Below are 13,340 nucleotides of genomic sequence, written 5' to 3' on the forward strand. Positions count from 1 at the left end.
TAACTCTGCCTAGGATTCTGGTTCTAACTCTGGCAAAGTAAGACTTGCTCACGATAACAAGTTTTACTTACTCTAGATTATATAATTTACTCTCTTTTGGTGATGTAACACTTAATATAAAATGTCTGAGTTGATATTTTCATATTAGTTTGAATAAATGCCTTAGTAACTCAAAAATATTAATCAAAAAGTTTGCCGCATTTGGTTCAGCATACCGCAGGCGTAAAGCGTGTATTAACTTTTATGTCCACCATACAGCATTTGGGAATGAGGCATAACTAACGAGGCATATCTAAGGCATAAAGCTCGGATTCTATTCTCATTGTCCATGATTACTGCTGAAATCATCGTTCCTAACTGAATATAAAAGTATATTTACGACTTTCTGATCTTTTCCTTTACACTTATGTCAAGTAAAATTTGAGAAGCTCGCGTTTGAATAATATCTGTCATGATTAAGTTACCAACGTATCAAAAGGAATTTTTGATTTTAATCATTCAAAATATTCCTCTATCGTCATATTGCCTAAAGTTGAGAGGTTTCCTATTTTATGGAATAAAATAAAAATTGTGGTCAATCAATGAACTTTAAACCAATGGCTATAGCAGTTGAACCCTTAACTAGCGGGTATATTAGTTAGAGAAGACTAGATTTTCACATTTAGCTCGAGCATTTCCTCTACACATGCATGTCAATTAAAAGTTTGCACTCACACTACACACTCAACATGGTAAGATAACTACCATTTTGACTTTAATTGATCATTACACATATGCACAATGTCCATAAATAGACTCGCTGTAAATTCTATTTTCTTTCAAGCCATATATCTTTTATTTATAAGACGTCACCGGGGACATTATTTTTCAGATGTTTAAAAGTAATTGAGGGATCATCCCCCTCCACCTCTACGAATATCAACAATCTGCCATTATCCTCCTCCATGGAGTTTTTCGAGTAAGCTAAGCCTGTTTGCTTAGAAATGTATCATCAAAGATGACCAGCAAGACAGCTTGCTTTTGGCCTTAATCGACGTGCATTGATCCAATTGAATGGGATTTTTTTCCTCCAGAATTTCCATCTTTGTGGGGCCATAATGAGGGAAAGTATGGGTGAAAATAAGGTGAATTTTGATGGTAATTTGCTGTTGAACATGAACATGGAGGATGACCAAGGTTGCAGCCATAATGGGAAGTCCCGGGAAGGCCTAAGAGAAAGGTAGCAGATGCAAGGCAGGGGGAGGAGCGGGCATCAAAAAGGGCTCTGAGGAGGACTACGAGGGACAGCTTGGAAAAAAGTCAGGCGGAGAGGAGCGCTAGATTTGGACGATCTGCTGAAGGACAAGACTTGGTTATTCCGGATCCAGTTCATGCAGGCTTAGCTGACGAGCGGTGGGAAGCAACTAATAAAACGTTGCAGCATGTTGGGGAGGCAAAATAACCAGACAAGGAGTTCAGGTCTATATGAGAATGAAAATGCATAGGACCTATCACGAATTTGCTTCCAAATAAATCAGTTTCACTCTAATAATATCTTGACCTGTTACACTGAATTCTCCAGCTCTGCTTGGCTGCTGTCCTAGGAAATTGCAGATGGCTACCGCAAAGGTGAACACAAGCATCAATAGTACAAACAGGCTAAAGCCACGTCCGTTGGAAAACGAGCGAGCTGAACTCCACAAGTTAGGGGAAAATATATATGTTATGAAGCACCACTCCCTACTCTTGCTGCAGACAAATGAGTCCGTTGATGAAGCGCATTTACCATAGGCGATTATCAATCACAGCAGAAATGACATCTTTCAAAGTTCCCTGCAAAGAATAAGATAGACCATGTCTTGGTAAGGATTGCACCCCTCTGATTTAAATTCTACGGCGATGAGATAACTGCATGCAGTATTATCACCACCATTTAATAAAACAAACAACTGTCAGATAAATCCATTTGCCATCCAGGGGAGAGGCCACTTTGAATTTCTATTGCAGCCCCTGGTGCTTGTTTGATCATGAACAGATATATATGTTTTCAAGAGCATGAACAGGATTTGAAAGAAATATGCAAGTTTTTTCTTTTGACATGATACCGGAGAGTGGTCCTTGAGACCAAGCGACAGCACCAATGGCCGGGATGAACCGCAACTACTGCAGAAATGCATTGAAGTCATGAGATTACTGTATTACTGGTTCCAAATCTATCTTTTCATAAAATATTGAGAAAAACTCATGTAGCATTTTTTTTTTTATTATTGATAAGCTTCATGAGATCAAAGATTGATGAACAAAATCCAACTTGGAACCTCCCATCCACAAATTCACTTGAGCACTATATTTTTCTTTCACGAAAATGAAAAAGCAGGCAGTACAACTGGAACTTCCTGTTCAAAGTAGATTTGCACCTGTTTCCGTTATTATCAAGTCAACCATGCAACAAGCACTAATGAAAGTAACACTTGACAAGGAGCTTCAAAGAGACAAATCTGATGATGGGAATACCAAAAAATGGACTAACAAGAGAAGGATGATGAAGTAATATCAAGTATGTTATCACGGAAGACTGAATCAGAAAAACTGTCAGAGATGGCTTGCAATTCTCAAGGCAGTATATATCTCATGGAATTTCCATAATATGGTAAATCTTTGACCACAAGTCAGTCCATGCATTGCTCTGATCCAGTAGCATCTAATGAGACAAAAATGTCAAAAATCATAGAGCCTATCCAACAAGTGGGCATGTAACATCACTTTTTTGTTCCCCTCAACATAGAATTTCGCAAACTGACTAAGTTTACAGATGATATTAACAGCAAGTTCAATAATATTTGACAATATCGTGCCAACAATGAAAAAAGTTTAAAGATATGTGATGTCTCAATTTCTCAAGTCCGACTGAAGTGATGGAAGTAAATCTCCAACTCCAAATTCTGATATAAAAGGAATCAATCTTTTATTTTCTAATGATGAAAAAAGTGATAAACTTGTGCATTTGAATGGTACTAAAATAAAATGAAGGTCATCTGCAACACCTCTTAAACTATGTAGCTGTTTCTCTTTTGATTAACTAAACTAGGAATTTATCACCATTAAACTTGGAAAGTTATTAAAAGTTTAGCTGATCTAAAACTCATGAAGATTTGCACTATGTTTTCAAAATATGGGTCCCCCAAATGTAACATAAAGACACAAAAGCATACCTTATATTTTCAATCAGCTGGCGTGCACATGCAAGTAGATATGGCTGTGAGCAACAAATTATAGAAATTTAAAATCATTGTTTCCTTGGGAATAACTAAAAATTGACTAACTATGCAATTCAGGGAAAACATGCCTCATCTCTTTTACCAAATACTACAGAAACATTAAAAGTTGGGTCAACAGATACACTTTCCTCCTTCCTAGCATCAACAAAAAGCCTTCCGTCAGAATTCTAGTAAAAACAGAAGAAAGCAAAACACAATATATTTTTAGGATAAAAATATGAAAACTTCTAATAAAAAGATATTGGGATTGATCCATGACCTCAAAAATTCATCAAATTTGACTCAACCAAATGAATGTGGACTGATAAACTTAGATTAGAACTTGCATACTACACCACTGCTGCACGAATTAGTACATGTTGGATTTGCCTGTTGAAGGCTGGCAAGTTTGTTATATGTGGTGTTTCATTGGTGAACAAGTGATTTAAGAATCAAAAGAAAGCATCAATTTTTTTTTTCTAAGAAAAAAGGGAATGAATTATCAAATTTTAAAGAAAAAAAATCTTGTACTACTGCATAGCAAATGACATGCATGATATCATCACATTTGACAGCAATGAAAATTCCCTCCCTAAAAGTATAAGCTCCACTCTAACATCACGATCATCACCACTGCCACCACTACCACTGCCTCCACTTATTAACGCAATTAAAGTCCATAGATTGAATTGTCTCTTTTATTTTCCTAAGAATAAAATGAATCCACAATAAACAAAATGCAGAAAATAATTGACAAAACAACAAAAGCAAGAATGTAAACATTCATTTTTCAAAAAAAAAATAAGCCAACACATAAAACTTAGTGTAATCCATAACGATGTCCTTGATCATGCCAACGTTTATTGTTCTTGTTAAACAAACCCATTGTTTAAGAATATGAAGACATAAACCAACACATGTAGACTCTCAAAGAGGCGGCGATCAAGACATGTAACATCAGACAAATGCTTTATGGATTTTTATTTATATCAAAATGTTTAAAAGGATAAAAAAAATGCAAAAAAGCGAGGCAAAGAATTTGAGATGTAAAATGGAATATTTAGCAAAAAAAATTGAGAATTCAATATCATACGTATTGTTTGTGGAAAAGTTAGAAATGTACAATTTTATATTCTAATATAGTTAATTTCAACATTCGAGAACACATGTACATCAAGAAAATGTAGATACAAGACCATCCTTCCTCCTCCACTAGAAGTGGAAAAAATTAAATCCTATTGTGCATTGCTTGCTAGAAAACTATATGATAAGGCACAAGGGCATGTATTACATGAGCTTCTGAATGCGATGCATCTACACCACCCTTGGTAGCCTTGCAAATGAGCCTTTGAGGCATTTCTGGAGAGCCTAGCCATGACATGTGAGGCAAGACAAGTGGCAGATATTCCTTTTCAAACAATGAACTAATTCAATTTAAAAACTACAAAATTTGAACATCAGTAGGCGATCATGAATTCCAATTATATAAAGTGCAAATTGAAATCTTAGCTTTTAAAAATCTGAAAAACGATTTGTACTGCATGACCCTGACATAACTCAGGCAGCATAAATTATGGATCTCACCAGGACTACCAAAATTACTGCAGCAGAAAAACTCATGCTAACAAAAGCTCGTTATACATTCAAAATATATATATCAAAGAAATATGTTTTTTCTTAAAAAGAGGGGGAAAAGCTGACCTAGCACGCAATATGGATCCCATACATCCTATCTGAGTCACCATGACCTGAAAAGGTATTTGAAAATAAGCATGTCTAAAGTAAAAGTTGAGCATCTCTAAAATTAATATAAGCAAGGGTATAACTGACCAGAAAATTATCATCATACTTGCAGATTACAATGTCCGTCTTATTTCCCTACAAGCCAAATACAAGATTTTGCAAGTATTAATGTGGATATACATGCAAAAGAAATTATATATCCAACAGAGCCTTTTTTGGTAAAATTAATTTTATGTAAAAAGAAAATACACTACTCATCGCTTGAGACAGATTTTTTGTTTTGAGCACAACATTGACTGAAAACATTAACTTTATGGACGCATACATTTGAATTATTGTGTATCAAGGAGAATGCTCGAGCAGAATGATATATTGACATATACAAAGTTAAATACCATTTGAAGATTAAAAAACTTCCCCATACAAAAAGAAATACAGAAGGCAAGGCAATATGTTACAACAATTAGCAATTACCGCATTGTCGACTTTTGCAACGGGGTCATAACCTACGATAGTAAACTCAATTGCAGAGAGGTATGTGTATATTCTTGATGGGATTTCTAGCAAAAAAAAAAAAATCTCCCTTCTCTAATTTAAATTTGATGCTATTAGAATCATTCTGTAGGAAAAGGCATATGGATTAGGAATGGAAAGCCAAGCTGGCTCCCAACCCACTAGTACATAGTAACTTTGATAAACAATTATTCTTAAGAGGAAATATCATTGCATGATCATGCATGAAACAAAACCCTATCAAGCAATATTATTGACCAATCTAAAAACATTGAAAAAGAATGTTAAAAAAATGGAGAGTTTCACCACAAAGTTCCATTCTAGAGTTTAGATATGGATCATACTTTTTAAAGAATGTGAGAACCCTACTCATGTTAAGGTATTATATCTATTACTAAAAGAATTAGATAATAGACAAATAAATGAAGTTTTCCCATAACATTCACACCTCTATAGTATCTATCCAGAAAATTGTCTTTGCATTTTCTTAAGTATCAGCCATCACCCAACTCTTGAGAATAATAATACTTCAGCATTTTTTTCTCTTTAATACATTTTGAAGTCATGTGCATGGTATTCACATGTAATTAGTCCAAACTTCCAAAAGTCAATTCTTCCAAAAGGCATCACCAAGCATATATAGTGTGAGGATCTATGCGGACGTGTGTTTAGTACCACATCGGCTATGCACTGGGTAGATCTTAGGTAAGTTATAAGGCCAAAAAATTCAAATAATACTTCCAGCTGGCCTTTTTGGGTGAGGTCATGAGTTGTGACAAATAGTATCAGAGCATATCCAGCCCATGGACTATGTGGACTAGAAGGCGCAGCAGCACAGACTCATTAAGGCTGACCACAAGCCGATCATGGTGCTTGTGATTAGATTGGAATAAATTTGAACCCAACGAGGATGTCAGGGCTTAAATGGAGAGAGTATACGAGGATCCTTGCAGACGTGCATTTAGATTCTATATCGGCTATGCACTAGGCAGTCTTGGATACTTATATAGGGTCAAGGAACCCAAATAATACCTTTCGGCTAGTCTTTTTGGCTGAAATCCTGAGTTGTTACATATAGTTAAGCATTTGCAGTATCCTTTGCATGAACAACAAAGCTTGAATATAAGTGGCATGTTGATATTCATATCATAAAAATAATTGAATATGTCTATGAGAGGGTGATGGGGAGAGAGAGAGAGAGACCTTGATATCTAAGGATATTGCCTTGTGGGCAACAGGAAAGTGAGTCGATGGGCAAGAATTCAAGATTATCTCCATATCCAGCAATATTAAATACCCTAAAATAGTGGCAATGACAGGTCAGAACCAATCAAATTCACATATACTCTAATAAGTTAACATATAAATGAAAATCAGAATGTGAAAACAATATTAATGATGAGAATAATACAGACAAAAAATGCTTATGCCTTAACCCATCTCTTAAACAAACATAATTCTGTACCAAAATCATTGATGTAGGCAGCCAAGAAAAACTTAAAAAAATTAAAGACTTCAATTCATTAGATGAACTAATTAGCAACAAAACAAAGAACTACTTGAGAATATTCTAGCTCTAGATGAAAACCTAGGTATCCTAATCCATCATGTATTTTCCTGAACACTTTTTATAACTTGACACACTTCTATTTTGGTTAAAAGGAATTTGGCAAATCTTCATCCCCTTCTAAAATTGTGACAATCCTCCAAGACCAACACAAATTAATCCATACACAAGATTAAAAAATCGCTAACATATCCACTTGGATAGTTTTCTTATTGGAGAACACCTAACTAACACTGCTATATTCATAATAAAAAAACCCTATTTTTTATAGTAAGTTCAACAAGGAGAAAATAAAGAACCCATTATCGAGGGAAAAATAAACTACAAAATGAACATATGAGAACATCAAGTGGAAGAAATGATTTACTTCAAGAGAGTGCGAACTCCTCCACAAGAATAATAAGTGGGATCCCTTGGAGGTGAGGTGAACTAATTACTAGGCTGTAGAATTATATATTGCTCAGTGCAAAAAAGTATTAAACCAGTTCTTGGGGATGGTTCCACATGGGCACACATCTCAGATCTTAAAGCATGTTAACTCCTCTCACCAAACTCTGTCAGAAGAAAACTAGTCAGGAGACAACAGAGAGAAAAGATTAGATGAATTAGAGAGAGAGAGGATACTTCAAATCACCTGATAGAAAAAAGGTTCGAGATAGTCAGATTGGCCGCCAGTGATGGCAAACAGCAAGTGGAGATGGTAGAATGCTGACCACTTTGTTTCCTTTTTCCCACCAAAACTAGGAAATCATTTTACCTTTAGGGCATCAGGCCTTGCACTGAACTACCGAAGAATCAAGACACACCAATGGACTAGACCCAACCTGATTTCATCTTTGTCCAATCCTAGTTCTAGTTCAAACCTAGCCAGTTTGAACCAACAGAGCAAATACTATATTCGGGCCCAATTTTTCATGAGAGAGAATGTGTGCTTGAATTAGACCTAGCCCATTAGACATCTGTCTTAGAGGCCCAGCTTGATAGACACCTAACCCCGCATGGACAGAAGTCCATGTGTATGCAAATAGCATGGTTGTTTGCCCCATGATCCTTACATTTTAAGTTGCAACTACAAGTTCGGGCTGTCCGCATTTTTTGCTCTCATAAGTGGAAGAAGTGGGAGTACTTGGAAAAGAAGTGATATTTGTGACCATCATGGACCAGAGTCCATATCATTCATGTCATATGAGACAAGAGGAGAGAGCACATAAAGGATGGGTATGCCCTGACACTTCCAATTAGATTGTTATTCATCATGCAAACAAATGGTTGATGTAAGGGTAAGGAGTATTTCCTTTTTAAAGCATGATATAGTCGTATCAATTACTATCAATTTATAGATGCAATGCATGCCATTGATGGGTGACAAAGGATTGTACTCTCATAAATTTAGATAAAATGCATTGAAAAAGAATACAAGGGATGAAATAGAATTTGGGTGATAGCTGTTACTTAAAAAAGTGGGGAAAATAATTTTCTTGATAGACGTTATAGACGTGTAAATGTTACGATAACCCTTGATCTGTTTGCCCACATCTTATTCTTTTAGTGATAGATATAATACCTTTATATGAGCAGGAACATGCTGTTAGCTTCTTTAAAAAGTATGATCTATATCTAAACTCCAGAATGGAACTTTTGTGGTTAAACTCTCCATTATGTTTGTTTTTATTCCTTTTTGGTGTTTTAAATTGGTCCATCATAATGTTTAATAAGGTTTTGTTTTATGCAAGACCATGCAATGATATTTCCACTTAACAAATTGTTATAAGTAATTGTTTATGGAAGTTATCTACCAATGGGTTAGGAGCCATCTAGATACGATGCCCGACTTCCCATGCAAGTCATATTATACAGCAGTGCTCAAGAATCATTTTAACTGCATAACAAAGCATAGAAATGATTGATATTTTCCAACCCTCTTTTGACAAGGTTCTTGACAGTAAACATGTGACCAGGTAGGTGCCCCAGAGAAGCACAAAAGTTATTGCAGTACGGTTCCACCAACTTTGCTTGCCACTATTGAAGGTCAAGCAAAGAAGACAAACAACAACAAACACTTGAATCATAATTACTATCTCCCCTGTAAGTAGATAACTAACCTGAATCACAATTAGTAACCATGCTGCACAAACACTCAAATAATAATTCCACTCATGACATCCACCAACCTAAGCTCATCAGTCACTATCAGTTTCAAGACTCCAGAAGAATTTCACGGAAGGATACAGCATCTTATTCCACAGCCATAAGCTACCATAGACCTTGCTTTTCCTCGGTGTCCTGATTCTCATTTGGTTCTAGATCTATAGAAATTCAACGAGAACTTCATATTTCAAATTCTCCTGAAGGCAGCAGGATTCCAATAACCTAAAAATAGATTTCAAGACCAGATAATCATTCCAATCAGATAAACTCTAACTCTATTTTTGATGATTCAAGCCCACACCAAACTACAACCTTTACAAATGCAAGTTGCTATGTATCTCAAAGGGAGCAGTTCTATGCAACTCAGAGTTCGGATCCTCTGCAGCACGTATTAAGTAGGATTTCAAAGTAAATAATATTATGAAGCATGATGACCCAATATCATCATTTACCCCATTCGTGAGCAACAAAATGCTAGCAGGGACACTACACGGACCCTTGACTGCCTTCATGTCGTAGACACCTTCTAAAACATTGCAATCAAGGACTAATTCAATTTAGAGAATCTAGCATAAATTGGTCAAAATGCAGAAAACATATTACAAAAAAAATAAAAAAGTTTATCTACTATCCAGCTCAACAAAATCTAAGAAGATTTTAGAAAATTTGGTTAAATAAAGTATATGTGCATTTCTTCTGCAATCAACTACTTGACAACAAGACTCCCTTACTAGTTATATTTACTTTTAAACTCAACAGATAACTCTTTCGTGGATCTAATTACTCCTGGATGCATTCCTAAAATCTTTCACAGATGCACAAGAACTTCTATCTTATCTTTTCAACACCTCGTCTTACACGAAAAACAAAGAAACCCATTAGACAATGGTGTCAATAACAAGTAAATTTTTGATCAATTGTCAATGAAGTTGATGTAATTCCTCCACTAAGAACTACCAGCTCGTGTTACTCTAGACCCATGTATCATGCTTAATGATGAAAACTTATGAAAGCATCATTCCAGGTTTTTCATATCCATTAATTCACAGCCAAGACCAAGGGATCCTCCTATTCAACTTACAATTCTCTCAGAATTTGTTTCTTTTCTCACATTTTTATACAAGTACACCATATACATATGGATATGCTCAACAAATCCTTGATCTCTGCAGTACCCTGGTTTCATTGTAATGTTCCAAATCTTTTAATACTTTACATGTTTTTGATAGATTCTGCTAATAGCCTTTCAGGCACAAAATTTTTATGATTTTCAGGTCTTTCTGACACATTTATCATTTTTCTCCATCAAATGGGAGGTGATACATCTTTTGTACCCCACTTCCTCTCAAATTCCTAAATAGTTTATATTTCCCCTCCTAATTATGTCTCATCTCAACTAATTTTTTCCTCCACCTAAAAAAGCACACATCTGAAACAAATAATTTATATTTGATGGCCATAATCCAAGTCACCCTCTTGAAACAAAAGATGAATTACAACATTCCCTACCATTAACCGTGACAAGCAATTAGAACATCTACTCTTTCCAAAGCAATCAACCAAAAATCCCCACAGCACGACTGCATTTGATAAAGCTTCCAGATTCCACCTTCGCACTTGATATAGGACAAACTGATTCAAGACCGGCATGCCCATCAAAGCATACACAGCGCTTTCAACGCTATATGCCTAATCGACAACAAGAATCCGAACTTTCTACTATTACAGGTACCAAAAAAATTTTGAGGGGACAAAAACAGAAAATTGCATACGATATTGGATTCACATCGATAAATCCGAAACAAATAAAGAGACCAAGATTCAAACTAAAAACAATGTAACAGCGGGAAAAAGAGACGCATCAAGATAACGGCAGAAGAGAAGGAAGAGGAACAAAGATAAAATCATGAGAGAAAGAACCATGATACCTTTCCCAGACTGAAATTAAACGGCCCAAATTCCTCCCGCTGAGAGAAGATACGAAATCATAGCATAGAGCGAAAGAAAGAAGCTGGCGGTGGTGGAGAGGACTGGCGAGGGTTTTGATAATTTGTAGGGATTTAAGGTACGAGTCACGGGTCACCCCTCCCCTCCTCCAAACGCAATTTCGAGAGAGCTTCTTGTGGCGTAAAAAATTAGGGTTTAAAACATAAATACCCTTATCAAATTTAAATTTACGTGAATATCTTTTTAAAATTAATATTTATTTATATATCCTTAACAAATACTGTTTTTATACAAATATTCCTAACGATTCTTCTTAATAAAAACTATATTTATTTTAATTAAAAATAAAATAAAATTTTAAAATTATTTTTTTTACTTTCATCATGACCGTCTTATAAATATTTTTTAATATATTTATCTATTAAATATATTTTAGTTATTGTAATTTAAAATCGTTAATTTTTTAAGATGGTACGGCTATATATAAAAAATAAAAATAAAAAATTGATAGAATAGCAAAGCAAATATTTTATAAAAGTATACATACTAATTTTAGAAAAATATTCATATAAAATTTAATATTTAAAAGAATATTTATGTTAAAAAAAATTAAAAATTGAAAAGAAACCATATAGTATCTCCGACCGCATTGTTTAAGCCATAGGCTGTGAGATTAATACCGTGTGTAGTTTTGACTTTTTAGACGGCTTGGACTTATATTTATTATTTATTTATTGACCGTGACAATGAAGTTATACTTAAGCCTAGTCTAACCCAGTCTTGGTCACATTGCTTTTGCTTGGCCTAACTTGACCAGCTACTCATTGTGGGCTGAGCTGGGTTAAACCTTGCCGACTAGCAAGTCCAGTATGGACGAAATCAGGTATATTAGTCTTTATATTGGGGTTCAGGTTGAATAATTGCTAACCTTAGATAGTTATTTTTTAGTCTGTTGCCACTAGTGATGAAGGCATGGGTTTTTAACGGCTATGGTTTGTAAAAAAGCTGTACCCCGGCAATGTGCTTCATAATAAAGCATGCATGCTTACAATGAAGGATCTTTTTATGTTGTACCAAAAAAAAAAAAAAAAGGATCTTTTGATGTTTAAATGAAAATTTTTTTTTTATCAAATATTTTTAATGTACCCAAAAAAAATAAAATATATATTTGAAATTGTTATGGCAAATATTATATTAACGTTTGCACATATCTTTGATCCTGTGTTTAGGAGAGGACCTAAACTCAATCCTAGTTTCTTATATCGCATTGATAGCACCTGTTATACCTCATTTTGTTATCATGTAAATATCATAGCATATAAAACAGTAACTATTTAGTGCTTGCTATGAACAGTGAGGTATAGACTTTAAGCATCGAGATGTTTTTAATGTAGAACAATGGCATGCATCTCATTTTGTTTGTGGTCTGGATCCAACTTTTTTCTTGATGTGTGTGTGTGAGAGAGAGATCCATGAGCTAATAAGATGCGGCTAAGCAAGGAAAGGGTTTAACAAATCAAAAAGATAATTATCTTTGCAATTTCAAAATTTTTAGTCTTTAACATTTCTCTCTTTAGTGGCCCACATGGACATAGTTATTAGAAAGAATCTTTCATGCACAAAGAAATGCTTGAGCATTTCAAAGTGACAAACAAACTGAAATTAAGTTCTCGTAGGAGTTGTTGAGGGCAGAATTTGACATTTTCTACGAAATAAATTATTAGAAATTTTATCTTATTCTATGTTCAGGTTTTGGTCAAAATTACAAAGCATGAGAGCATTCTTTGAAATAAAATTATTAGAGAGAAAAAGATTGCCACCCTCGTTGCTAAGTATAAGGGTGCGGTCATTGGAGCAAGCTCTAATTCACTAAAAATTGAGTAGATTTATAACATTAAATATTAAAAATTAAATATAATCAATTTATAATAATTTAATTGATCTACAATTAGAGAGATGCCCAATCAAGTAGTTGAAATATAAAGAAAGAAATTGATGTGAAAGAATTGATATACCACCTTAATTACTTTCTCCGAAACCAAAGCTTTCTGCTTAACTAGGTTTTAATTTTTGTCAACATTTGCTCAAGTGAGATTTGTGATTACGCGAATAAAATAAGAATAATTATGTTTAAAAATTGAAAGCCAATTTAGAGAGAAAAGTCCTTCATCTAATCTTTTTTGTTG

At 34.6% G+C, this 13,340-nt stretch overlaps 1 protein-coding gene across 2 annotated transcripts; it reads right to left on the minus strand.

Annotated features, from left to right (window-relative positions):
• Positions 1-1,465: 1,465 nt before the first annotated feature.
• On the minus strand, positions 1,466-11,327 carry LOC103696123 (proteasome assembly chaperone-like protein). 2 transcript variants are annotated; one of them, XM_008777668.6, is made up of 8 exons: positions 11,136-11,327; positions 6,696-6,790; positions 5,067-5,114; positions 4,938-4,984; positions 3,326-3,392; positions 3,192-3,235; positions 2,085-2,139; positions 1,466-1,812 (listed from the first exon to the last, which is right to left on the minus strand). In XM_008777668.6, the coding sequence occupies exons 2-8, from the start codon at positions 6,768-6,770 to the stop codon at positions 1,762-1,764; spliced, it is 387 nt and encodes a 128-aa protein (XP_008775890.3). In that variant the 5' UTR covers positions 6,771-6,790; positions 11,136-11,327; the 3' UTR covers positions 1,466-1,761. The 2 variants fall into 2 exon arrangements, with proteins under 2 accessions (XP_008775890.3, XP_008775882.3); XM_008777660.6 differs by having other exon boundaries at positions 2,085-2,142.
• Positions 11,328-13,340: the final 2,013 nt, after the last annotated feature.

This window comes from Phoenix dactylifera, chromosome 5 (assembly GCF_051530095.1).
Source record: "Phoenix dactylifera cultivar Ajwa chromosome 5, Ajwa_hap1_PhDact_Kaust_v1.1, whole genome shotgun sequence".
In the NCBI taxonomy this organism is placed as follows: Eukaryota; Viridiplantae; Streptophyta; class Magnoliopsida; order Arecales; family Arecaceae; genus Phoenix; species Phoenix dactylifera.

Coding starts and splice junctions, on each gene's coding strand:
- LOC103696123 (XM_008777660.6), bottom strand. CDS start 6,770: ATGGAGATAATCTTGAATTCTTGCCCATCGACTCACTTTCCTGTTGCC. Junction 3,393..4,937: donor GGATCCATATTGCGTGCTAG/GTCAGCTTTTCC, acceptor TGTTGATGCTAG/GAAGGAGGAAAGTGTATCTG. Junction 2,143..3,191: donor CAGCTGATTGAAAATATAAG/GTATGCTTTTGT, acceptor GCATTTCTGCAG/TAGTTGCGGTTCATCCCGGC.